Source organism: Pseudorca crassidens, chromosome 20 (genome assembly GCF_039906515.1).
Source record: "Pseudorca crassidens isolate mPseCra1 chromosome 20, mPseCra1.hap1, whole genome shotgun sequence".
Lineage (NCBI taxonomy): Eukaryota > Metazoa > Chordata > Mammalia > Artiodactyla > Delphinidae > Pseudorca > Pseudorca crassidens.
The window spans coordinates 14,210,941-14,238,144 of record NC_090315.1 but is presented as its reverse complement, the minus strand read 5'-3'; the positions used below and the strand labels follow the sequence as shown (position 1 = coordinate 14,238,144).

General features: G+C 50.3%; 1 protein-coding gene across 2 annotated transcripts; it reads left to right on the top strand.

The window, feature by feature from the left end:
* Positions 1-276: 276 nt before the first annotated feature.
* On the top strand, positions 277-27,123 carry SUPT5H (SPT5 homolog, DSIF elongation factor subunit). 2 transcript variants are annotated; one of them, XM_067718908.1, is made up of 30 exons: positions 277-375; positions 640-717; positions 5,630-5,795; positions 9,434-9,499; positions 10,040-10,051; positions 10,572-10,641; positions 10,738-10,806; positions 10,916-10,981; positions 11,267-11,297; positions 12,036-12,104; positions 15,533-15,784; positions 16,977-17,066; positions 17,175-17,245; positions 18,823-18,928; positions 19,160-19,253; positions 19,342-19,478; positions 19,909-20,064; positions 20,164-20,310; positions 21,176-21,322; positions 21,409-21,534; positions 22,416-22,500; positions 22,825-22,944; positions 23,029-23,131; positions 23,215-23,342; positions 23,434-23,539; positions 23,993-24,151; positions 24,273-24,441; positions 24,557-24,760; positions 26,532-26,627; positions 26,715-27,123. In XM_067718908.1, exons 2-30 carry the CDS (start codon positions 643-645, stop codon positions 26,856-26,858), a joined length of 3,264 nt encoding a protein of 1,087 aa, XP_067575009.1. In that variant the 5' UTR covers positions 277-375; positions 640-642; the 3' UTR covers positions 26,859-27,123. The 2 variants fall into 2 exon arrangements, with proteins under 2 accessions (XP_067575009.1, XP_067575010.1); XM_067718909.1 differs by lacking the exon at positions 10,040-10,051.
* Positions 27,124-27,204: the final 81 nt, after the last annotated feature.

Below are 27,204 nucleotides of genomic sequence, written 5' to 3'. Positions count from 1 at the left end.
AGGCTGTGAGATAAAGTCTGATTTATTTGCAAATTTGTTATTATTTGCTAATCTCATGCTTCCTCACGGCTTGGCACACCACGTTAGTGATCTGGACTAAGTTCAAGCAAGCACTTATTTCTGGCTAGAAAAGGCCGATCCCAGGGTGTTATAACACTCCGATTTGACCATCCCAAGATGTCTGCTCCACGCTCTACTTTAAGACATCTCTGCCACTCTCAAGATGGCGTCCTGGAAGTGCGTCACCGGGGATGAGCCCCAGAAATCTCGCGTTAGGCGGGGCCAAGTGGTAGGTTCTCGCGAGAGTCACGTCAGTCTCAGCCAGGCGTCGTGTGAACAGCAGCTGGTGCCGAAGGCGGAGGTGGCACCTGAACGGTGAGCGGTTGGGTTGGAGGCCGTGGTGGCAGGCCCGGGAGTCGCCGGGGGCCAAGGAGGTGTAGAGACCAGATTAGGGGACTCGGGAGGTATAGCGGGTGGCGTGTGTCGGGGGGTGGTCCCATTTTGGGATCACGGTTGCCGGATCAAGGCTGCCGGAAGTGCGCTTTTTCTTCTCCCCGGCAACCCGAGGGGAAACTGAGGCTCGGAGTGGGGCTCGGAACTGGGGGAAGCGCTGAGGCCGCCGTCTTTTCCTGCGAGCAGAAGATGTCGGACAGCGAAGACAGCAACTTCTCCGAGGAGGAGGACAGCGAGCGTAGCAGTGACGGCGAGGAGGCCGAGGTCTGTGGCTGGGACGCTGGGGGAGGCGTTGCGCTTGGGGACAGGACCAGGGCAGAACGGCCCATGTGGAAGCTTAGCGGGGATCAGAAGGATCTCTGGCCTCTGGGAGCTTCCAGGTTGTCGGGAGAGATAGGGAAGTAGGCAAGCCCAAGTCAAGCAGAGGCTCAGGTGCTGGAGACCCGGGATGTTCCAGGTCCAGTGATTTAACAAGTGATGTGTTTGAAGGACTTGGCATATAGTAAGAACTCACTATTAGTTTTTGTATTTAGGTGTGCTCAGTCATTCCAGAAATATACTTCTAGCGTCTACTACATGCTAGACACACTTCTTTACCCTTGGGCTACGCCAGTAAACAAAACAGATTTTTAGAATCTTTCTTTGCTCTGGTGAGGGTAAACAAACGTAACTGAGAAGTAAATCACTTAGTGAGCTAGAAGGCACTCTGGAGAAAAGTAGAGTAGAGAAGGGGAATAGGGAGTGCTGGTTGCACTTTGGGTAGGGTGATCCTGGTGAGTCTGGGAGGGTGACATTTGGAAAAAGATTTGTGAGGTGAGTGAGTGAGTCATGTCATGTGGAAGAAGGGTGTTCCAGTAATGGGGAACTGCAAGTGCAAAGTTGGGAGCATGTCTGTGGTGTTCAGAAAGTAACAAGAAGTTCAGTTTGGCTGGATCAGAGTGAGTGCAACATAGAAGTAACAGGAGCCAGATCTTGTCGAATCTTAAAGGCTGTGGTGAGGAATTTGTCCTTAACTGAGTGAGATGAAGCCATGAGAAGGTTTTGAGCAAAGGAAGCATGTGATCTAATATTTTGAAAGGATCACTTTAGCTTCAACCCAAAGGGGTCTGTTGAATGTCACTGTTTTAGGAACCAAATAAACATTTCCTGGGACATAGCTGATTTCAGATATTATTTTATTAGCTATTAGCCTGTTTTATTTATTTCTCATTTACTCGTTTGTTGAACAGGTAAATGTTTGAGCATCTGTTGCTATGTTCCAGACACTTCTAGGCGTTGGAGAGAGTGGAGCAAGGCAAATTTCTGCCTTCACAGAGTTTACAGTTAGTAGGCAACAATTACAGACAAAGAGATGGCAGTATGATTATAGAAACGTTAACTTATTGCTTAAGTTAGTTGCCAACACTTGTAGAAATTTCATGTAAAAATCAAGCTCTCTTGCTTTTCTGGGACAATGGGAGGAGCCAGCAATCTGAGTGACACCCCAGCCCTTTTCTCAAGAAGTGGCATCCCTTCTTTAAAGTTAGGAATTTTCTCCAGTTCCCGGGATATATTAATTGCCATTTGTCATCATGCAGATTTAAGAAAAGGAAAGATTTCATAAATCTGTGTTCTGGAAAACATCAGGTAGGTGAAGAGTGCCATAGGTTTCCCTTGAGCTGCCCTACTTATTTACGTTTCCTGTCTGCCCTCTGCAGGCATTTGATTGTCAATCCTTGTTGCGTCCTTTGGGGAGTCCTCAGCTTGCCATGGTGGGAATGGGACAAGAGGGAAGATGACACGAAGGGCCTTTACTTGAAGCTGTCTCATTGAGTCCTTGGTCTCTGACTCATGGCTTCAAGACACTTTGCTTGTGGTTAAAGCCTGATGGTAATGAGACCCTCATGAGCTCTCTGTCTTGAGGTGGAGGTAGTTTTATAAGCAGATGGTTACTCCAGGGGATGCTGAGGACGGACTGTGTAAGAGCACGTTCAAGCCCTGAGGTAACATAGAGATAGTAGTGAGAGCTATCTCCTCAGAAGATGCGGAGCCAGGTTTGGAAAGAAGACTGCTGGGACTGAGCCAGGGGGATGATGACAAGGTTCCTAGAAGTCAGGCTGTGGTCCTCTTGTAGTGTGAGTTGTTAAAGTAAGGGACGTTGTGGGCTAGTTAGGATTCTGTATTAAGCAAATAGAATTGACCCTTGAACACGATGGATTTGAACTGCTCGGGTCCACTTATATGTGGATTTTTGTTCAATAGTAAATTGTACTGCATGATCCAAGATTGGTTGAATCCTGAGATGCAGAACCGTGGATACGGAGGAACCTTGTATTCGGAGGGCTGGCCATAAGTTATGTGTGGATTTTTGACTACACAGAGGGTTGAAGCCCTTGACTTCCATGTTATTCAAGGGTCAGCCTTATTTTTTTAAAGTCATTTTCTGTTCCCAGCCCCAGGCTGGGTGGTGTGTTAGGGACCCAGCAATGCCTGAGCTAGCATGGGCCTTTCACTTAGGGAGCTAGCTCTCGGTGGTCAGGGCTGTGATGGAGGAAGCCCAGAGAGTTGTGAGCCCAGAGAATGTGCCTGACTTTCCCTGGTGGGGAGAGGGCAGGCGTCACTTCCTGGAAGAGAGGGTATTTTTTTTTTTGGATAATTTTATTCTTTTATTAATCTTTGATATATATATGTATTTATTAATAAAATTCAGAGTTGCTATATGGAGAAATAGCTTTGTACCAATATTGTCTTTGTATGTGTTTATCAATAATGTATGAGATTGCCTCATATGCTCCTTTTCCTTTATTCTCTTGCAGGCAGTAGATGTAGTTATCAGTTGTTTTTAAAATTTCTAGGCAGCCAAAGGACTAACTAGTATCACTTAAATAAAGAAGGCAAATTGTCCCAAAGTAGGAGCAATTTACCTTCATTATGGAACATGAAGTCCTCATATGAAGGGGGAAGAATTTCATAGCTAAAAGCTTTGACCTACAGAAGATTTATGAGTAACTATGTATGTTGTTTCCAAGTGGACTCTATAATTCATGTCTAGGGGTTATCTTTGGTAGACAATGGATTTTGATTTTTTAAATACTATTAGATAATATACAAAAGAATATATTTAATTGTATGTAAGTTATGAGAAATAATAAAAAGGAGAGGGTATTTTGATTGAAGTATGAACAAGAGGCAGAAGAGAAAGGCTTTTTATGCTGAGGACTGGCATGGATGATGGACAGTGCTATGAGAGCATGCTGCAAGTGGTTCAGTGTGGCTCAAACCTAGCATTTAGGAGGGGGAGCCCAGCGAGGCGGATGAGAGGGAGAGGCAGAGGGCACAGTGTGCACTCCCAGACCAGGCTGCTAGGGAGCTGGTTCTTTGCCTGAGGGCAGTAGGGAGCCGTGGCTGTGTTTTAAGCAGGGCACCAAATGATCAGATTCGTGTTTTTTTGTTTTGGTTTGGTTTGGTTTGTTTTTGTTTTTTGGCCGCATGGTGCGCGTGTGGGATCTTAGTTCCCTGACCAGGGATTGAACCCATTCCCCCTGCAGAAGTGTGGAGTCTTAACCACTGGACCACCAAGGGAGTCCCCCAGATTCGTGTTTTAGGTCATAGTTTCCCAAGACTGTAGGATGTTTTCCAGGTGGGGAGTAATGAGAAGTGCTTTTAGGTGGAATAAGAATAAGACCTGAAGCCACATTGACTCATTTAGTGAGAAAGTTATTTTCTTTTTAGTTGTACACCCTATCTTTTAATTGGGTCATGGAGAAAGTTTCACTTTAGTGCTACTGTGTCTTGAACACCTTTCTGAAATTTGCTAGTCTCTGTGTTTGGCAGGGAGAACAGGCCTTAGACTTAGCCTGCAGCAGGCAACAATATCATGTTGGGACTTAGTAACATTACTTTTATCTTTATGGTTACTTTCTGTCTATAACTAGCTAACCTTTAAAGAGTTTTAACTTCTGAAACATTTCAAAACAAAAAAGTTTGCCTCAGAAGTAAAAATTTTAGTGAATTTAAAGAAAATATTAGATAAATGGGTTGTACCGATGTGGACATGGCAAAAAGTCATGAAGTTAATGAGCGAAAGGTTGAAGTTTGGGGAACACTGTTTTGTGTGGGTCATTTCCTTTTGTGGTTTGTATGAAAAAGAGGGATTGGAGGCCAAGAGACAAGAAAGGAAGCTGGGGCAAGGATTCAGATTTAGAGGGCAATGTTCTAGCCTAGGCTAGGGGCTGTGCAGATGGGGAATAAGGGACGGATTGAAGAGACGATGCTCAGAAAGCAGAAAGGTCAAGAATTTGGTGCCTGATGGGAGCTAGAGGAGGCAAGCACAGGTCTAGGGGAAGACACAGAGGCCAGTTTGGGGTGTGGTGGTTGTGAAGGGCTCAGAGGACATCTGAGGAAGGTATCCAGGAGGCTGCTGGCACAGGAGGGTCTCTAGTTCTGGAAAAAAGTAGGGGACTGGAGACCGATGGGATGTCATCTACAGAGACAGTAAGTGAGATCGTGGAAGGTAAAATGGCCAGGAAGAGGGTGCATGGAGGGAGAAGGAAAGTGGGCCCTTGGTTGAACCCTGGTGATTGAAGCCAGTATTTGAGAGGTGAGCACAGTAAAGGGAGCCTGCAGAGGAGCAGGCGGAGAGGTTGGAGAAAAGCCAGGAGAGTGCGATGTGGCAGACACCAAGGGAAGAGCGTTTCCCTGCATGAAGAGTGGTTGGTGGTGTGAGAGGTCTTATAGGTAAGGACCAAAGAATGTCCATAGAACAGCTGTGAGAGGCGGTCAGTGGCCTTGGCAGCAGTGTGGACTGGAAACAGACGTGGGAGTCATCACAGAGATGTCCACCACAGCCAAGGGAGTGGATGAGATGGCCCAGGGGAGTTGTAGCATGGAGAGAGACAAGAGCCAAGGACCAAACCTAGTGGAGTAATAACATTTAAAGGCTCGGTGGAGGCTAGCAAGGAGATCTAGTTTGGGGGGTGGGGTCAGCTCCCAGATATTGGTTGGGTGGATGGCGGTGCTGTCACTGAGATAGGATGGCTACCAGGGAGGCCTGGCCAGGGTGGAAGGACATGTATGCAGAGCAGAGGGGGCTGTGATCGTCCAGGCAGAGCTGAGGTCAGATTTAGGGGTGGAGAGCATGGTGTCTGGATTTGGGGGTTTCAGTACACTGGTGCCCCAACCCTACCTGACCCTGCAGGTAGAGGAGGAGCGGCGGAGTGCAGCAGGTAGTGAGAAGGAGGAAGAGCCTGAGGAAGAAGAGGAGGAGGAAGAGGAGGAGGAATATGATGAGGAAGAGGAGGAGGAAGATGATGACCGGCCCCCCAAGAAACCCCGCCACGGTGGCTTCATTCTGGATGAGGCTGGTATGTGACAGGGCTGGCGAGTGCTGAGCAGAGGCTGGACTTCCACCTTCAGTTCTATTTCTCCAATGTACTTTTTAAACATTTTCTTTTGGTAAATGTCAAACACACAATCGTAGGGTAGTTTACGGAGCCCCCGTGTGCCATCACGTAGCATCAGTAGTGAACAGCTCAGTGCTGCCCTGTTTTGCTTATTCCTGCTCACTCCCACCCACCACTGGATGATGTTGAAGCCAATCCCAAATACACAATTTAACCCCAAAATATTTCATAGGTATTCCTATAAGATAGATCCTTTTAAAACCCAGTTACAATGCCATTATCCTCCTTTAAAAAACTACTAATCGTGAAAAGCTCAGATGACCTAGAAGTAGGCAGCTGGACAGGGTAGTGGAGGCTGACAGATGCAGGTCCCTTCTGGCCTCGCTCTGCTCTTTTCTCCACGTGGCCCTGGGCAAGTTGCTGCCTGTCTGTCTGAGCCTCTTTTCCCCCTTGTACAGGGGGACAGGCAGTTCTGCCGACTTCAGCAGGGATATTTTGGGGATTTGGGGGACTATGCATGTAAAGCACGTCAAGCTGATGGCAGCCCAAAGTATAATGCCCAGCCTGCAGTAGGCCCTCAGAAAACAGGGTTATTATTTATGTTACATAGACCCACAATGTCTCTGTTGTTCTGTAACTGCTTTTCTGTTCAGTGCTTGGGGAGGTAGATATAACATAGATAGTTTAGGTTAAATGAGTTAATTCTTGTAAGGAAAGTTTTCTGAACATTTGGCAAGTACTCTGTAAGTTTTAGCTGCTCTCATCATCATCATCATCACTGTTGAAATATCTGTTTTTTTCCAGTGGCTGCACATTGTTCCATTCTGTGATGTGCTTTATTGAACCAGTCTCTTGTGGGACATTGATGTTGTTTGTAGTTTTCAGTAGTATAAGCAGCATTGCCTTGAGCATCTTCATATAACATTTAGACTCACATATGCAAGTTATTACCTAGATCAGGCATTCTTAATCTTTTTTGTACTGTGACCCCTTTTCGAGTCTGGTGAAACCTATGGAAGTGTGATTCCCTGACCCTTCTCAGAATCATGTTCTGAAATGCATTTAAAAAAATACACAGGATTCCAAAGAAAACAATTATATTGAAATACAGTATCTAAATATTAAGAGAACATTGTGATGTATGTGCTTCTTTTTTAGCACATTGAAATAACAAGATTTAGTGGAGGATCTGTTAAGAATCTAATTTTGAAGTAACACTGATTGTGAGTAATATTTTAAGATATTTATAGCTGTACTGTGCTATGAAAATTATCAGATTTCATGGCTAACACTACTGTGGTTTGTTGCCATTGCGCATAATTGATGTAAATACTAAATTTCACTTAGAGATTAGTGAAAATGAAGATGTAGTTTTTTCAACTAACACAGACGTGGCAGATTTTTTACATGGTAAATCCCTATAAGTCAAATTGCTGGACAAATGGGATGCTTTTTTTTTTTTTTTTTTTGCGGTACGCGGGTCTCTCACTGTTGTGGCCTCTCCCGTCGTGGAACACAGGCTCCGGACGCGCAGGCTCAGCGGCCATGGCTCACGGGCCCAGCCGCTCTGCAGCATGTGGGATCTTCCCGGACTGGGGCACGAACCCGTGTCCCCTGCGTCGGCAGGCGGACTCTCAACCACTGCGCCACTAGGGAAGCCCGATGCATATGTTTTTAAAGCTTTTTGATATCTTTGGCCAAATATCAACTCCTGAAAATGTTGCTACTTGATACTCCCACCATCCATACATGAGAATGCTTGTTTCCCACACGCAGGTAAAGAGAAGCGACTTGAAACACCACCCTTCATTTTCTTGGGACCTTCTTACCTGAGAGGAAACCAGGGAACAGAGGGGCAGGAGATGCTCTAGGTGTTCCTGGTTCTCAGAGAGCTTCGGCCCTTTTCTGAAAGGCTGAAAGGGAGGGAGTCCTTGCTTAGAGAGAAAGTCTTAGACAGCAGATGGGCTCAGATCAAGAGAACGGATAACATGCCATGTGACAAAGATGTGGGCCACTAGGGACACCTACTTGGTGGTGGTGGGAGTGACATTCAGCACTGCCTGTGGCGATGCCCATTAACATCTACCACATCAGGACCCTAGATCCAGCAATTCCCTTTTAGGAGATCACCCCACAGGTACATAAGGATACAAGAACAAAGACACTTGCTGCGGTCCTGTTTGCAGTTGCAAATGTTTGGTGATCTAAATGCCCATCGATGATAAGAGCCTGGTATAATGAACTATAGGACAGATAATGAGGTGTGTGCTGCTATGGAAGAACTCCAAGCTACTAGTACTGCTTTAAAAAAGAGGGTGGGACAGAACAGTGTGTTAAAAAGGTGTGTGGAAGGGGACTTCCTTGGTGGCACAGTGGTTAAGAATCCACCTGCCAATGCAGGGGACACGGGTTTGAGTCCCGGTCCGGGAAGATCCCACATGCCGTGGAGCAACTAAGCCCATGCGCCACAACTACTGAGCCTGCGTTCTAGAGCCCGCGAGCCACAACAACTGAGCCCGCGAGCCACAACTACTGAGCCCGCATGCCACAACTCCTGAAGCCTGCGTGCCTAGAGCCCGTGCTCCGCAACAAGAGAAGCCACCGCAGTAAGAAGCACGCAACCACAGTGAAGAGTAGCCCCCGCTCACCACAGCTAGAGAAAGCCCGCGTGCAGCAACAAAGACCCAATGCAGCTATAAATAAATAAATAATAAATAAGTTTATAGGAAAAAAAATTGTGTGAAGGGAAAATAGTGGTGGGGGATTTATATGCATTTCTTGTATAAGGTCAGATTACCTCTAGACTAGAAGCTGGTCACACAGTTGCATCTGAGAAAGGGGATTGAAAGGGGTTAGAAATGGGAGGGAGACTCACTGTACACTTACATCCTCTGTACACTTTGGATTTTTTCGTTGTGTGTTGTTTCAGTTTTTAGTGTAATATTCAATACATACAAGAGTATATGTTATGTAGTGGAGAGGTTAAGCGCATGGACCCTGGAGCCAGACTGCCTCTCAGGTATCAGCTGAGAGTCTTTAGGCAAGTTAGGTGACCTCTCTGGGTTTCAGAGCCCTTACTGTAAAATGAGAACAATGGTGGTACTTCCCTTAGGGTTGCCAGGATGATTCAATGAGGAATTTGGGAAGTACTCAGAGGAGGGCAGGGCACACAGTACGCTCTCAGTAAGGGTTGGCTGTTACAGATGTAAGCGAATAATAATAAAACCAACAAACCACAAATCCTATCTTTAAAAAAACAAACAAATAAAACTATATACCAATTTTCCCTTCCCTTGATAGTTGGGAGGGAACTTTTCTGCTTGCTTATTTTTATCATATTTTTAAAATGGATCTGTGGATGGTAGGGGGAGGGATGACTTCTAGAGTCAGGCGGATCTGCACATTAGACCTGACCCTACTGCTTGAGGCAGTTCTGAGGCTTTGGGTGAGAGCCTCACCTGTCCAAGCCTCAGTGTCCTGACCTGTGAGGTGGGGATTTGTAGTGCCTGTTGCCCAGAGGAGATGTTTCCTGGGAGCTGTTGTCATGAGGTCGTCTTTTCCCTGGATGCCCCCCTGATCACCTGGCGTTTCCGTTTCAGATGTGGACGATGAGTATGAGGATGAGGACCAGTGGGAGGATGGAGCAGAGGACATCCTGGAGAAAGGTGTGTGTGGGCCCCACCTCTGGGAGACCACTGGGGGTGTGGCCGAGAGGGCCTTGAGAGCCCACCCCCACCCCCATGCCCGGAGCCACCCCAACCCACACCCTCCTCACCTTGCTTCTTTCTGTCGTTGCCAGAGAGGCCAGCTCCGCACCCTTTTCCTTTTAGGCCCATGAGTTGGGGGGATGGGGGCTGTGGGGAGAGGACTCTGGGCTCCTAGGGCCCCAGTGAATCCCTTCTGGGGGCTGTGGGGGTGGGACAGGCTCTATCCCAAGATACCCCCCACTTCCTGGGCCAGTGCCACCCCTTCCCTGTTATTTTCCGTTCTGTGCGCCTCATACATTTCGGCTTCTCCCCCCACCACCTGGTGCCTGGCCTTTACTTTTGATTTTCAACCTTCTTGTGTCCCTCCCTTCCCCTTCCCCCAACCCATTGGTTGATTTCGCTGCTATAATTTGGCTCATACTTTGTCTGCCCTCGCCCACCACCACCACCACCACTACCACCACCACCACCACCACCACCTCCTCTTCCTCCAAGTAGAAGAGATTGAAGGTAAGAACCTGAAAAGTGTGCTTCCCCGACCCTCCTCCCATATCCTGACATCTCCTCCTTCCTGCCTGTGGCACCCTCCCTCACCCCTGACCCCTCCCCGGCCCCGGGGGCTCTGACTCACGTAGGGTCCAGAGGCAGGGGGTCTGGGGCCAGGTCTCCAGCAGTTGTTGGCCTGGGAAAGCGTGTATGTGTTTATGTGTGCGTGTGAGTGTGAGCATTGCCGGTAGCAGGGTGAAGGGGTTGGGGGGCTGGGATGGAGTTCAGGGTGTGCTTAGGCAGTGGCGATGAGATGGGGAACAGCTGGATGTCCCCAACTGCTGGGCCCCATCCCCAAGGAGGACACTGAGAAGCAGGATGTTGAGTAGGCCAGAATAGGAAGGTGAGGGTTAGGGGTTTCCTCAGTGAGGCATCTGTTGCCCCAGGACCCACCTCTGACCCCCTTAACCCGCACCGCTTTCTCCAGGCCCCTGCTTGCTCTTCATCTCCCCTTACTCACCCCATCTGCCCATTTTTTTTGCAGCCTCCAATATCGACAATGTTGTCTTGGATGAAGACCGTTCCGGGGCTCGCCGCCTACAAAACCTCTGGAGGTAAGCAGTGAGGGGAAAGGGAGGTTTGGGGGCAGGTCAGCCCACCCTCCTCTCCTCAACCTTCAATTCTTGTTTACTTTCCCCCTCACACCCCAGGGACCAGCGAGAAGAAGAACTGGGCGAGTATTACATGAAGAAATACGCAAAGTCATCTGTGGGAGAGACGTAAGGGTGTGGGCTGGGCTGATGGGAGGCTGGGAGCAGGTGGTTCCTTTCCGAGAAGGGTCAGGGGTCTGACAGACCCCTTCCTTCCTGACGGCCCTTCTCTCTCCAGGGTATATGGAGGATCCGATGAGCTCTCGGATGACATCACCCAGCAGCAGCTGCTCCCGGGAGTCAAGTAAGGGGGTGGGACAGGAGGGCCGAGGTGGGAATTTTTACTGGGGTGATGTGCCCACACGGCTCACTCCCTGAAATAAATCAGGTCACAGTGTCACACAGAGTGGTGGATGGTGGGAAAAGAGGGGAAGGGCAGATTGGCACTGTTCTCCTGTCTGCTTATGGATGGAAGGATGGAGAAGGGAGAGGGTGTGGAGGGAGAGGAAGAAGGATGGGTGTGGTGATTTGTATGTTTCATGATCAGGAGACAGTTTCACTAAAAGGCTTCCTTTTCCTCTCCTGTCAGGGATCCCAATCTGTGGACTGTCAAATGTAAGGTATGTGCTCTGGCCTCATGGCTTGGGGGAGGCAGGGGAATGGGAGAGGCAGCCTCATTGGGGGGAACTCTCCTTCTGTCTTTCCTGGGTCTTCTTGATCTGTCACTCTCTTCCTTCTGTCTGCCTCTACATCCGTCTCTCTCCCCCCATCCTCCTCCTCCCCTCCCCTCTCCCTCCCTCACTCAGTGTCTCCTCCCTGTTTTTCTTGCTGTCCATTACTCTTGCTCTGTAATCTCTCCATCTCTCTTGCTCCTCCCTCTCTCCTACTTTATCTTTTTTTTGGCCACGCCACGTGGCTTGCAGGATCTTAGTTCCTCAACCAGGGATCGAACCCAGGCCCCTGGCAGTGAGAGTGCCAAGTCCAACCACTGGACCGCCAGGGAATTCCCACTGTCTTACTTTATCTTTTTTGCTTGATGATTCTTTCTTTCTTTTTTTCATTGAGGTATAATTGGCTTACAATATTATGTAAATTTCAGGTGCACAACATAGTGATTCACAATATTTTAAAGATACTCCATTTATAGTTATTAGAAAATATTGGCTATGTCCCCTGTGTTGTACAATATATTCTTAAAGCTTTATTTTATTTTATACATAGTAGTTTGTACCTCTTAATCCCCTACCCTTATCTTGCCCTCCCCTGACTCTGTCTTTCTTGCTGCTGTCTCCTGCCCCCTTTTCTATGTCCTGTTCTCCATCTTGTCATTTCTCTTAAGTCTGCCTTTCTTCTTCCAGATTGGGGAGGAACGGGCCACAGCCATTTCCTTGATGCGCAAGTTCATTGCATACCAGTTTACAGACACGGTAAGTTGGGTAGGCAAGCAACTTGTGGGTGAGAGACAGGTAAAGCCCAGAGTGAGGGACAGTACAGGTTCAGGGGTACCAGATACCCCTTGCACTGAGCAGCACTGCCTGGTAGGTGAGCTGCTTCAGCTAGAAAATGACCACTTTCTGGATCAAAGTGTTCTTCATGCCTTATAGAGGTACTGTCTTTATTCTCTCTGCATTTCTGGCAGGATTCCCCAGCCTCTGCACCCCTCTGGAAGTCAACCATCTAGCTCCCTGAGCCTTTTCTGCCTGAGAACGAGTTCTGCCTGTTCACCAACCCTGGTGGGCAGCTGTCACCCTCTTACTGTTTGGTTGCGAGTCCCACCATAGGGCAGTGTGGCTAAGTGCATCACAGAACAGGCCTTTGGGGAGGAGAATTCCTTCCTTCTCCTTTCACTCAGTTACCAAAATCCACTGAGCCCCTCCTCTGGGCCGGTCCCGGCATTGGGAGATGCTGAGGATACAGCTGTGACCATGCCAGAGCTGGTCCCTGCCCCTTAAGGGCTCATTCACACACAACACACAAAACATGAAGTAATGCCGGCTGCGTGCAAGGCAGCAGATGCTGCATTAAGGGCACAGATTTTTCTTTAGACTCCTTGGTTTTGAATCCTGCCCCTGCTGCTTCCTCACTGTGTGACCTCTATCAAGCCGCTTCCCCTCGTTGCGCCCCTTGCTTGCCCCTCAGCATCGTTAGGATTAAGTATATTTGAATATGTCCAATCCTTAGCCGGGACTTGTTCTGCAGCTTGTGTTCAGTAAGTGTAATTGTTATCATAGGCGTAATTGTTAGTTTTGGAACCAGGACGTGCTGGTTGGTAACTTTCTCACTGAATATGATTTGTGTTAGGCTGAGTGCATAGCTTTTACCTGCCAAAACAGTGGGTGTGTGTCAGTGGGACCAAGTGGACAGTTGCAGGATTTGCAAATCATGATTTTGAATGTGCTCAAACTTCTACCCTATGCCCTGGGCGAGATTCTAGTGACCCCATTTGAGATGGGACTGAAGTGGTACATGTATATCATGAAAGCCAAAATCTCTCCATACCCAAGTCCCATTTTTCAGAAGTAATTACTGTTGCTTTGTGTGTCTTTCCAGACTGTCTTCTCTGCATATTGAAAAATAGGTATTAAAAAAAAAATGGTATTATATACGTATCATTCTGCAGAGAGCCTTTTGTCAATACCATAGTCATCTTTCCATGACAGTAAACATAAGGTGGTTTCCATTTTTCACTATCACAGCGAATACGGAAACAAACTAGGTGCTTTTTAAAAAATTGAAATATAATTCACGTACTGTATGAAAACATGTTGCTGGATTTGGTCTTCTACTATTTCATTACAGATTTTTGCATCTATATTTATAAGGGATGTTGGTCTGTAGTTTTCTTATGATGTCTCTGTCTGGTTTTGGTATCAGGGTAATAATGGATTCATAGGATTAATTGGGAATGTTCCCCCCTCTTCTATTTTTTGGAAGAATTTGTGAGGGAGTGGTATTAATTTTTTAGATGTTTGGTAGATTTCACCAGTGAAGCCGTCTAATCCTGGGCTTTGGGTATGTGTGTGTGTCTGTGAGAGAGAGTGTGTGTGTGTGTGTGTATGTTTTTTGCTTATTAATTCAATATTTTTACCTCTTATAGGTCTATTCACATTTTCTATTTCTTTTTGAGTCAGTTGTAGTAATTTATGTTTTTCTACAAAACATTCATTTCCTTTAGGTTATCTAATTTATTGTCATGCAGTTATTCATAGTATGCCTTAAAATTCTGTAAGTTTGGTTGGTAGTAATGTCCTTTCTTTCATTCCTGATTTTGGTAATTTGAGTTTTTTCTTTTTTTTCTTGGTCAGTCTGGCTAAAGGTTTGTCAAATTTGTTGATCTTTTCAAAGAACCAACTTTTGGTTTTGATGGTCTTCTCTATTGTTTTTCTAACCTCTATTTTACTTATTTCCACTCTGATCTTTATTATTTCTTCCTTCTGCTTGCTTTGGGATTAATTTCCTCTTTCTCTTCTAGTTTCTTAAGGTGGAAGGTTAGGTTATTGATTTGAAAAAAAATTTTTTTTCAATTGGTGTTTACAGCTGTAAATTTATCTCTAAGCACGGCTTTTTCTGCATCCCATAAATTTAGTATGTTGTGTTTTTGTTTTCATCATCTCAAAATATTTTAAAATTTCCCTTACTATTTCTTCTTTGACCCACTGGTTACTTAGAAGTGTGTTCCGCATATTTGTGAACCTTGTAAATTTCCTTTGATTTCTGACTTCATTCTGTGTGGTTGAAGAATATATTATACTTCATATGATTTCAATCCTTTTACATTTGAGACTTGTGTTGTGGCCTAACATATGGTTTATCCTGGAGAGTGTTCAGTGTGCCCCTGAGAATTCCACTGCTGTTTGACAGACTGTTCTAGCTATAGATGTCTGATAGGTCTTGTTGGTTTGTAGAGTTGCTCAAGTGTTCTGTTTTCTTGTTGATCTTTTGTCTAATTGTTCTGTCCATTGTCGAAGGTGGGGTATTGTAGTCGCCAGTTATTATTGGTGAATTACCAATTTCTCTCTTCATTACTGTTGGGTTTTGCTTCCTGTATTTTGAGGCTCTGTTGTTAGGTTCATATATATTTATAATTCTTATATCTTCTTGATGGATTGAACTTTTTATCATTATTAAATGTCCTCTGTCTCTGGTAACAATTTTTGTCTTTAAGTCTGCTCTGCTGTTAGTATAGTCACTCCAGCTCTCTTTGGTTCTAGTTGCTTTTTCCACAGAACATATGTTGGATGTCTTTCTGTGTCACTACATATAGATCCATCTCATTGTTTTTTTTAAGTACTCCATTGTATTTCATGGTACAGGCAGACCTCGGAGATACTGGTTCCAGACCCTCACAATAAAGTGAATATCATAGTAAAGCAAGTCACATGAATTTTTTTGTTCCCCACTGCATGCAACACTTATGTTTACACTATACTGTGTTCTATTAAGTGTGTCATAGCATTATGTCTAAAAAAAACAATGTACAGACCTTAGCTAAAAAGTAATTGCTGTTGGGAAAATGGCACCGATAGACTTGCTCCCTGCAGGGCTGTCACAAATCTTCAGTTGTAAAAAACACAATAGCTACAAAGTGCTATAAAGCCAAAGAGCAGTAAAACGAGTTATGTCTATATGGTTATTCCATAACTTAACAAGTCTTTCTTTGGGGGCATTTAAAAATTTCCAGTCTTGTTTGTTTTCTATGCTAAATGGCTCTGCAGTGAATGTCCCTGTGTGGGGGTCATTGCACAAACGTGTTTCTGTGGGATAAATTCCTAGAAGAGAGACTGCTGAGGTGGCGGTCATTACTGGTACCAGCAGTCGTGTCTCACTGTCTCTTTTCACTGGCTCGGCCCTCCAGCCCCTGCAGATTAAGTCGGTAGTGGCACCAGAGCATGTGAAGGGCTACATCTACGTGGAGGCCTACAAGCAGACCCATGTGAAGCAGGCCATCGAGGGCGTGGGCAACCTGCGGCTTGGCTACTGGAACCAGCAGATGGTGCCCATCAAGGAGATGACAGATGTGCTCAAAGTGGTGAAGGAGGTGGCCAACCTGAAACCAAAATCCTGGGTCCGCCTCAAGCGGGGCATCTATAAGGACGACATCGCTCAGGTGTCTGGGGCTGGGCTGGGCTGGGGTGGCCGAGGAGGCCAGGGCTCTCTGTTCTGTCCTCCCCTCCTTTCTCTTTGTCCTTTCCAGCCCCCTGACTAGTGCAGAGAGCAGAACCCCACAAGGATCAGGTGAAGCAGAGTCTGGACTTCGTTGTGAGCACACAGGAAAGGGATAACCATCTTCTGTGCATGTTCTATGCGTGTTGAGTAAAGATCTGAAGGTGGTGAGGGAGTGAGCCACGCGGAGTTCTCGGGGAAGGGATGTGGCAGAAGGCAGCCCATGAGCTAGGACCGTCACTGGCCGAAGCAGAGTGAATGAGGGTGAGAGTGGCAGGAGATGAGTTCAGGAAGGCAACGGGGCCTGTGACTCATCCTAGAGCTTTGGCTTTTACTGGAGTCAGATGGGAGGGTTCTAAGGGATACAGTGTGGCTTGGATTTTGATAGGATTACGCTGCTGACTGCATTGGGACTAGACCACTGGTTCTCAAGCAGGGGTACCCCCAGGGGACCTTGCACAATGAATGGAGACATTTCTGGTTGTTTCACCTGGGGAGGGAGTTGAGTCTGATATCTAGGGGCTAGAAGCCAGGGGTGCTGCTAACATCCGTCAAGGCGCGGGACGGCCGCCACGACAAAGGCTTACCCAGATGAGAAACCCTGCAATAGACTGGATGGGCCACGGGAGCAGGGAGACCAGTGAGGAGACTGCTGCCACAGCCTGGGTGGCAGGTGATGGTAGGACAGGACTGAGGCTGCAGTAGTAGAGGAGGGGGGAGAGGTCAGAATTTTTGAAGGCAGAGCTGACAGTTTTGCTACCAGGTTGGATATGGGTGTAAGAGAAAAAGAGTGAAGAATGCCTCCCACGTTATGTGCCTGAGAAGAAGGAAGGATGGAGAGGGACAAGATGGGGAGAGGAGTGGGTTTGGGGCAATCAGGAGGTTAGTTGCAGTTACGCTGGGTGTGCGGGACCTTCTAGACATCCAGGTGGAGATGTCAGGATGGTAGTGGATACTCAGTTTCAGAATGGAGGGAAGACAGGCTAGAGAGTGAATTTGGGGGACTTGTCAGCAGTTTCCTTTCTTCCCCATCACCCTCTGTCCCTTGCCCTTCCTGGCATCTCCTTTCCCTTTCTGTGTCCGGGGTCAGGAGGGGAGGGCTGGGCCCCTGCTGACCACCTGTCTGGCCTTCTCAGGTGGATTACGTGGAGCCCAGCCAAAACACCATCTCCCTAAAGATGATCCCACGCATCGACTACGACCGCATCAAGGCCCGAATGAGCTTGGTATCGTGGGGATGTGCTGCCAGTGGGGAGAGGGGGTGCTTGATACCCCTGCTGGTGGCCAAGCCCTCGTCCCTCACCCTTCCTACTCATGCCCCTTTTCCTACACAGAAAGACTGGTTTGCCAAAAGGAAGAAGTTTAAGCGGCCTCCACAGAGGCTATTTGATGCAGAAAAGATCAGGTGAGTGTCCTTGGGCTGGGCCAGGCCGGGTGCCCAGAGCTGTGGTGTAGGATATGCCTTTGCAGGTTCCCCCACAGGGCTGGGCTCCCGGAGCCATCCGTGGTTTGTGAGTGGTTAACTTGGCAGTATAGCCTTAGCCATGTTATTTAACATCCTTGTGCCTTGGTTTCCTTTGCTGCAAAGATTATAATAGTAACCCCCACTTCCTAGGATTGTATTGAGACTCAAATGATTTAATATGTGTGTGTACCCAGAACAACACTTGACACCTAGTAAGTGTGATTAATGGTATCACATATTGCAATGAGATTTATCGACACATCAGGCTTTATAAAGTCTCTTACCCTCATCTCCTGATGCCTGGACACCTCAGTTGTGGCTACAGAGCCCCTTCCACTCAGGGTGTCTCCCTCCCCCTCCCCGCTGGATAGAGCATTGGAGCAGTCCAGGGTTTCCAGTGTTCCAGGGCTGCCGGGGGCTCCAGCGGGAGGGCAGGAGAGGAGGAGTTGGAGAAACAAGAGCCAGTGACACTTTTCCTCTGGTCCTGTTCCGGAAACACATCATGAGCAGCCAGTTTTTCATTCTCTTAAAGGCTGGACTGTAGAATGAGCCTTTTGATTTGCCAGCCTGGGCTAATACCTCCAGGCCAGGCCAGATTAATACTTCACATGCCTGAATTGGACTCATTTACACCAGTGGTCTCCACTCATCTGGACATCCCCTGCTGAGCACAAACTAGAGTGACCCTTCCCTGCCCCCCAGTAGCCGGTCTGACGCAGTGCCCAGACATGCGCAGCTGAGCAGTCTCGCCTCTTGCCAAATGTAGCGTGGGAATGAGAAGATGATTGAGCAGTTGGCAGGAGGAGCTCAGCCTGCTCCCTAGCGCTCCGTTTTTGAGAGCGGGGCAGGCTTTCCCTCCCCACTCTAGAAGCATGGGCAGGAACTAAGGTCCCCCTGTCCCACATGCAGGGCCATTAGAGTTAAGCACAGGCTTGGGAGTCCCACCACCCTGCATTTGAATCTTGACTCTCAGACTCAAGGGCTCGGCCATGTTGGCCATGTGGTGTGCCCTCCCTGAGCCTCCTTCTCTCATTTCCCTGGAAACAAGGCTCATATTACTGATGTCATGGGCTTTGGGGAGGAGTCGGTGAGGTCATATGTGTCCGTGAGTGTTAACTGTTAGCAGTGTCTGATACTTTGTCTAGCTAGTACTCACTGAGTGCCTGCTGTGTGCCAGGCCCTGTTATAGGGGAAATAGTGAATAAAAGATGCTAAGTCCCCCCCTTCTGGAGCTGCCATTCTAGTTAGGAAGATGGGTCAAACTTGCTGTAGTGGAAAATAAAGCAGGGACGGGGGGCAGCAGGGTGCAAGAAGGTGGGTGCTGTGCGCCCTTCTGTTGAGGCGGGGCCTTCGGGCTTTGTGAGAGGTCACTCTCACCAAGGGGTGTGTGTTTTGGGGGGGGGATGGCTCAGGCATCCTGTGCCCTTTTCCCCCTTTGCCAGCAGAGGAGACTGAGGTACAGCAAGATTCTCCTCTTAACCTCCACTTCCAATGTTCTCTCCCCCACAAACTCCCAGGTCCCTGGGGGGTGATGTTGCCTCTGATGGTGACTTCCTCATCTTCGAGGGGAACCGTTACAGCCGGAAGGGCTTTCTGTTCAAGAGCTTTGCCATGTCTGCTGTGGTGAGGGTCCCAGAGGGGGTCGTGCTAATGGCGGTGGGAAGCGGGGAGGCCAAGCTTTCTCCCTCCTGCAGTCCAGGCCCCAGAACAGTGGGTTAGCTGGGCTTGTCTTGGATCCTCAAGTTAGGAGTATCCCCAGGGGATTAATCTCACCATCTCTCCAGTCCGCTCAGCCGGGCTGTGACACTGACTTTCATCCACTTCCTTCTCTTCCTCTTGTCTCTTGGGGCTCAGATCACGGAGGGTGTGAAGCCCACACTCTCTGAGCTGGAGAAATTTGAGGACCAGCCAGAGGGCATCGACCTCGAGGTGGTGACTGAAAGCACAGGTATTTGGTCCTGGTCAGTAACCCAGGCCAAGGAGGGGGCGGCCCATGGTGAGCAGCCTTCAAGTTAGCCCTGTGCCTGCCCCCACAGGGAAGGAGCGGGAACACAACTTCCAACCTGGGGACAACGTGGAGGTGTGTGAGGGTGAGCTCATCAACCTGCAGGGCAAGATCCTCAGCGTGGATGGCAACAAGATCACCATAATGCCCAAGCACGAGGACCTCAAGGTGGGTACCATGCTGCCCGTGTGTACGTGGTGGGTTGAGGGCATGACGAAACCATGGAGTAATCTTGAGGTCACTGGTTTTAGTTTGCTTAGGGGTGGTTGTGTCTGAGGCTTGTCTAGGCCCAACATGGTGTGTCTGGGGTGAGGCTGTCTCCAGGTGGGTCTGAGGAGGTGTCTAGTCTGGTGTCATATGTCTTGGGGACAGGCTGTCTCTGTGCGGGGTAAAGGGTTGTCCAGGCTGATATCCTGAGTCTCCGGGGCAGGCTGAGGTTGGTCCAGGTGGCCTGGGGTAGTCTGTGGTTGGGGGTGAGCCTGGAGTGGGTTTTGGCCAGGGTCTTTCTGAGACCACGAGTGGAATCTGAAGATGGGGAGACAGATGGGTTGTGGTGACTTCCCCTGACTTGCTTGTTGTCCTCACACCCGATCCCTAGGACATGCTGGAGTTCCCGGCCCAGGAACTTCGGAAGTACTTCAAGATGGGGGACCACGTGAAGGTGATTGCCGGCCGGTTCGAGGGCGACACAGGCCTCATTGTGCGGGTGGAGGAGAACTTCGTCATCCTCTTCTCGGACCTCACCATGCACGAGGTAGCTAGTGGAGGGCTGGGAGTGGGGTGAATGTGCCAGGAGGAGACCGAGGCCGATGAGCCACGTGGACCCTACTTCACCCTTTCCCGTCTCCCACAGCTGAAGGTGCTCCCCCGGGACCTGCAGCTCTGCTCGGAGACGGCATCAGGTGTGGATGTCGGGGGCCAGCATGAATGGGGGGAGCTGGTGCAGCTGGACCCCCAGACCGTGGGTGTCATCGTGCGACTGGAGCGGGAGACCTTCCAGGTGTGTGTGCTGCACGCAGAGGCAGGCTTACTCTAGGGGCTTCCTCTCCCTCCAGCTCCTCATCCTGGGAGGTGGCCGTACATGGTGGCTAAGATCCCAGACTGCTCAGGGTTGCAGACCTGGCTCTGTCACCCATGGCCAGCTGTGTGATATCAGGCAAGTGCGTGTCATTTACCCTCTCGGTGCCTCAGTATCACACCCTGTAAAAAGAAGATAGCAGCAGCATATACTTCGTTAGTTGTGACTGAATCCGTGACATCAGATACGTACCCAGGCATTCGGTGCTTTCTCAAGGGCTGGGTGCTGCTGGTGCCTTCCTCCCCTTCACCGTGCGTGTGGGAGCCACAGAGCGTAAATGCTTAGGACCCTGGGCTCTGGATTCACATCTCAGCTCTGTTGCTCTGTGCTGTATGACCCTGGGCTAGTAACTTGCCCTCTCTGGGCCTGAGATTTCCCCTCTATAAAATGGGAATTGTGACAGCATCCATCTCAGAGGGAAATTTTGAGGCCTCAGTGAAATCTTGTGTGAAGAATTTAGCATGGGTCTGGCACAGAGTGATGGGTAGACATTAGCTGTTATGTTAACATCTATTCCTCTGCTCATCTCTCAGGTCCCTGATGCTCAGTTGGAATGGAGGCTCCTCCCAGAGGGTGTTTTGGAATATGACTGGGGACATTTTCGGTTGACCCAGTGCCTGGGGGGTGGTTCTCTGACATTACCTGCCCCAGAGTCAGGGAGTCTAGATGTCCTGCAGAGCTTGGGACAGTCTCCTACAGGAATAATCATCCCACTGTAGGGAAGCCCTGCTCCACCTCACCCCTTTCTACTCTCATCCCCTCAGTATCCCCTCCCCTCCCTCCGTAGGTGCTGAACATGTATGGGAAGGTGGTGACTGTCAGGCACCAGGCTGTGACCCGGAAGAAGGACAACCGCTTTGCCGTGGCCCTGGACTCAGAACAGAACAACATCCATGTGAAAGACATTGTCAAGGTCATTGATGGCCCCCACTCAGTGAGTATAAGCTCCTGCCCGTCTGTCACATCTGAAAGAGTTGGGGTGGGGCATGGCCACGAGAGTGACTGTCCTTCCCCATCCAGGGCCGGGAGGGCGAGATTCGCCATCTCTTCCGCAGCTTCGCCTTCCTGCATTGCAAGAAACTGGTAGAGAACGGGGGCATGTTTGTCTGCAAGACCCGCCATCTGGTGCTGGCAGGGGGCTCGAAGGTGAGACAGGCATGGTGGCACCCTGTCTGTTGGCCACCTGACTCGGCTCTCTGACCTACCCTGGCCCCAGGAGTGACAAGAATGGGCTTGTGGAGGATTAGGAGGGCAAGTGTCAGTGTCAGATCCTTGGCAAAGTATGGAAAAAAAGGGTTATTGGGATATTGAGCTATTTACCAAATAATTTGTTCATTCAGTTTTATTGTGCACCTGTTAGGTGCTTGACACTGGGGGTACGGCAGTGAACAAGACAGAAAAATCTCTGCCTTTCTAGTGCTGCTGCTCTGGAGATGAACAGATAAATAAATACATGCATAATACAATTGGGACTGATGGCAAGCACTATGAAGAAAAATAAAACGGGATAAGGAGACAGAGAATGATGGGCGCTGCTGCAGGTGGCATTTGAGCAGAGACCTGAAGGAAGGGTCAGAGAGCCACCTGAATGTCTCAGGGGAAAGCAGAGTTCCTGAGGTGGGATTTGTAGGGAAGTTGTACAGAACCAGGTATCAGAAAGGAAATCAAACCTGGGATCTGGGGAGCTGGGACCAGGAGATGGTTTTCTCAGGCCCTGCAGGTGGAATGCTGAATTCCCATGGCTTGCAGTTTCTGTGTCACTGGGGGTTTAAATTCCTGACTACCACATTTTAATTCTCCTTGCCCAAGGGAGGCCTGGGCCTCTTGATTGACAGGCCCACAATGGCATTGGGGTGACTGTTTTCCCAAAGGGAAATTGAGGCATTGTGACCAGAAGGAGGGAGGCAAGGCTGCTGGGCAGGTTCAATCAGGAACTGTTCCCAAATGGCAGCAGGCAGTGTGGTGCAGGGGCTGGGAGCCTGTCATCCAGGCCCTGCCTTCCTGTTCACTTCTTGCCCTTTCCCCAGCCGCGAGATGTGACCAACTTCACAGTAGGTGGCTTTGCCCCTATGAGCCCCCGGATCAGCAGCCCCATGCACCCCAGTGCTGGAGGTGAGGGGAATTTGGGGTGGGGATATGTCTGGGGGGTGGAAGAGAGAGGCTGTTCAGCCCACACTCACTGAGTGTCTGCTCTGGGCTGGCCCGACCATGATGGGGCTCACAGCCCAGGGAAGACCCGACCCCCTACCACAGTGCAGCTCAGGGTGGCTAGGGCTGTGATGGGAAAGCCCAGGGCTCTGGTGGTGGGCCCCCAGAGGAGCCTCCTAACCCAAGAGTGGAGGGAGTCAGGTGAAGAGGGGGCTGGAGGGTACCCTGACTGTGGGCACAGCACATGAGAGGATGGCCCCAGGGACTGGTGACAGTCTTCTTCCCCAGGTCAGCGTGGTGGCTTTGGCAGCCCGGGTGGTGGCAGCGGCGGCATGAGCAGGGGCCGGGGGCGGAGAGACAACGAGCTCATCGGCCAGACTGTGCGCATCTCCCAGGGGCCTTACAAAGGTGACCTGCAAGACTGTGTGGAGGCCTGGGGAGGGGCACGGTGAAGGAGAGCCCACCCAGCCTGACCTCCTGCCTCCCCACCAGGCTACATTGGCGTGGTAAAAGATGCCACGGAGTCCACAGCCCGTGTGGAGCTACACTCCACCTGCCAGACCATCTCAGTGGACCGTCAGCGCCTCACCACAGTGTACGGGCCAGGGCAGGGCTGGGAGGGAGGTTGTTGGGTGGTGCAAGAGCCCTACTCACCCCACTTGTTCTCTGTGTCTACAGGGGCTCACGGCGCCCGGGCGGCATGACCTCGACCTATGGGCGGACACCCATGTATGGCTCCCAGACGCCCATGTACGGCTCTGGCTCCCGCACGCCCATGTACGGCTCTCAGACGCCTCTCCAGGATGGTGAGCACTCCCACGGGACGGGGATGAGGGGCAATGTGGGGGGATCTGGAGCCAGGACAGAACTGATGGACACACATCTCTCCCGTTCCAGGTAGTCGCACCCCGCATTATGGCTCTCAGACGCCCCTGCATGATGGCAGCCGCACTCCTGCCCAGAGTGGGGCCTGGGACCCCAACAATCCTAACACACCGTCACGGTGAGGGCCAGGAGCTTGGGGGCTGGGGCGGGGTTCCCTGAGCCACTGGGTGTGTGTGCCCATGTGCGTGAATGGTTCTGCTGTGTTTCTGTGTGATGGACCGGTCTGTGTGGTCCACCCTGTGTTCTCTGCTCAGCCCCAGGCTGGTTATGTGAAGGGGTAGGCAAGGCTGGGGCTGGGGGCAAAGTAATCTTTCCAGCTCCCATCGTAGTAGCATGCTGTGGTCAAGACCTGGGCTTGGAGACAAATTGTGTGATCTTGGTCATGTGACTTTGGGCAACCTCATCTCTATTTCCCAAGTCTCCTCACCTGTGAAATGGAGGCCTCTGGGTGGGGCTGTTTGTGAGGATGAAGTTGCCTTGGTTTTGCCTGGTGTTCAGCGCTGTTCTGGAAGCATTTGCTATATCATTGCGATCACCACAGTCATTCTCAACAGACGTCTCTCCCCAACAGGGCTGAGGAAGAATATGAGTACGCGTTCGATGATGAGCCTACACCATCCCCACAGGCCTATGGGGGCACCCCCAATCCCCAAACACCTGGCTACCCAGACCCCTCGTCCCCGCAGGTCAACCCACAGTACAACCCGCAGACGCCAGGGACGCCAGCCATGTGAGTCCACTGGGGCTAGGCCTTATCAACCGCTGTCCAAACCCTCCCCACTGCCACCACCTCCTTCTCTCCCCTTCTAATGCCCCCAGCTAATGCCCCCGACCTCTCCTTGTCTCTGCAGGTACAACACAGACCAGTTCTCCCCCTATGCAGCCCCCTCCCCGCAAGGCTCCTACCAGCCCAGCCCCAGCCCCCAGAGCTACCACCAGGTGGCGCCAAGCCCAGCAGGCTACCAGAACACCCACTCCCCAGCCAGCTACCACCCCACCCCCTCGCCCATGGCCTATCAGGTACTGCTCACTTGGCACGCCCTTGAGGGTGGTGGGCTAGGATGGGCCTTGGGCCTATAGGGACAACCAGGCCAAATAACCTGTTCCCAATGACCCCATCCCTTTTTCCCTACAGGCCAGCCCCAGCCCAAGCCCTGTTGGCTATAGTCCGATGACACCTGGAGCTCCCTCCCCTGGTGGCTACAACCCACACACACCGGGCTCAGGCATTGAGCAGAACTCCAGCGACTGGGTGACCACTGACATCCAGGTGAAGGTGCGGGACACCTACCTGGATACACAAGTGGTGGGGCAGACAGGCGTCATCCGCAGTGTCACGGTAAGCGCCCAGGCTGGTGGGTGGGCGGGCATCCCTTCCTTTGGGGTCCCCAGTCTCTCTGGTTACTGTTTTCTGTTTTCTTTTTAACTGTCTATCCCCATTTTCCAGTACTCATTTATAGCTGGAAAAACAGATGTGGAAAGGTTTGGCACGTAAGCTCTACAGGCCAGGGACTTCTGCCTTTTGTGCTCATGGCTGGGCCCCCAGCGGCCTGGGACAGTGACTGGCACCCAGGAGTGTGGTTACTTTTTGACATACTCTTCTAAGATCAGTTCAGTAACATGGACTAAGTGCTCCTCTGTGCCAGGCTTCGGCTTAGCGCCAGGCACCCACGCCCCCCGGGCATTCCCAGCTCCAGCTCTGCTGGCCTCTCTCCATTCTTCTCAGTCACTGAATTCTCAGCAGCCTCAGGGCCTTTGCTTATTACTTTCCTCTGTCTAGAACTCTCTTCCTGCCATTCTTTGTCTAGTTAACTCCTACTCATCCTTCAAGAAAGCACTTGGGCTGTCTCAGATCTGTCTCTTATGGGTCCATGTAATTCTTTTTCATGTTATCTACCTGTTTAAAAGCTTAAAGTTTACCCTGGTGTGGTTCTTTGATTACCAAGCCTATATTTTCTTCCCAAGTAGCCCCAGTTCCTAGATGAGGGACTGACACCTTGTTGGCCCCTCAGTAAATATTAATTGAATTAATTAAACACCAGAGAGGAAGACAGCTCCAGGCCCTACCCTCACAGATTTCACATTCCAGTGGGGGAGACAGACACGTCTCCAGACAGTGACAGCCCAAGTGGCCAGAGCTGGGATATAGGAAGCCCAGAGGGCAAGGGGAGCTATGTGAACCCAGGGAGGCACCTTATCCAACTTTGGAAGGGATCAGGGATGGCTTCCGGCAGAAGGAGACTACTGCGCTGAGACCTGAAGAATGAACATGAGTAAGCCGAGAGAAATGGCTGGGGAAGGGGTTGAGTGTGTTCTAGATAGAGTGCACGTGCAAAGGCCTGGAGGTGAGGGAAAGCCTGGCACAAATTGGGGGGTTGAAGTCTCTTCATTGTGGCTGGAACATAAAGATTCAAGGGGGAAGGTGAGTGATGAGGCCAGAGGAGTGGCTGGAGCTGGTCACATGCCAGCCTGGGGAACTTGGATTGTGTCCTGAGGGCACTGGTAGGTGGTGGAGGAATCTAAGCAGGGGAGTGGTGGGATCAGATCCGTGGTTTGGAATCAATTCACTATGTTGCTCTGTCATAGTTGGATCGGGGCTGGGAGCCCAGAGGGAGGTCAGGCTGTACTACAGGGCTGTGGGGAGGAGAGGAAAGAGGGAGGTGGGAGGGACCCTCAGGAGGCTGAATGGACAGGCCTCAGAGCTGGAGGTTGTTGGTGAAGTTGCTGACTAAAACGAAGTCTAGAGCTCTGGCTGGTGCCGGGGACCTTTGGGCCATCCTTGAGACGGAGACCCAGGATGAGAAGCGAGTGTGGGGAAGAAACTGAGGCCAGTTTGGGACACGATGAGTCAAGAGCCTGAGAAACAGTCTCCCTTTTGGCCTAAGTTAGCTTCATGCTGGAGCTTCCCTTGCTGATCTGATCACCCTGTCCCCATACACCACAGACCCCAGGCCTTGGAACCAGGCCCAGCCTTCACCTTTCCTGCCCCTGTGTCACTTTGGGAAAGTGACTTCTTAGAATAAGCCCTGATCCTATGTCCCTTGGGGGGGGGGCGGTATCAGTCCTGTGTTGGGAGCAGGCCAGGCTGACCAGGCTGTCCCCACCCCCAGGGAGGCATGTGCTCCGTATACCTGAAGGACAGCGAGAAGGTTGTCAGCATCTCCAGTGAGCACCTGGAGCCCATCACCCCGACCAAGAACAACAAGGTAAGGGAGGACAAAGGGATGTGGGGGCATTGGGCTGCTGCCAAGGACCGTGACCCCATGTGTCGTGTTGTCCCCGCCCCCCCCCAGGTGAAGGTGATCCTGGGTGAGGATCGGGAAGCCACAGGTGTCCTGCTGAGCATTGATGGCGAGGATGGCATAGTCCGCATGGACCTTGATGAACAGCTCAAGATCCTCAACCTCCGCTTCCTGGGGAAGCTCCTGGAGGCCTGAGGCAGGCAGGGTGGACTTTGGCAGATGAATCTGGTAGATGGAGAGTGTCCCTCCTTCCTTTCCTGGCCCTTGGCTCTGACACAGGATCTGGGCCCTGGAGCAGGGCTAGCCGGGTTGATCAGGATTTCTTTTGTTTTCCTTTCTGGGTTCCTGTCTCCCTCCCTGATATTCATGGGAATCAGAGTAGAGTCGACAGGGACAGTCCCCACCTTCCCCAGTTTTCTTTTGTGTTACGGTCTTTCAATAAAAAGCTGTTTGGTCAAAAGTCGTGTGTGTGTGTGTGTGTGTGTGTGTGTGTGTGTGTGTGTGTGTGTGTGTGTGTGTGTGTGTGTGTGTGCTGGTTTGT

Excerpts from the sequence above, each read along its gene's own strand:
- SUPT5H (XM_067718908.1), top strand. The coding sequence starts at position 643 with ATGTCGGACAGCGAAGACAGCAACTTCTCCGAGGAGGAGGACAGCGAG. Across the intron at positions 17,067-17,174 it reads TCAAGGCCCGAATGAGCTTG|AAAGACTGGTTTGCCAAAAG; the intron begins GTATCGTGGGGA and ends TTTCCTACACAG. Across the intron at positions 17,246-18,822 it reads TTTGATGCAGAAAAGATCAG|GTCCCTGGGGGGTGATGTTG; the intron begins GTGAGTGTCCTT and ends ACAAACTCCCAG.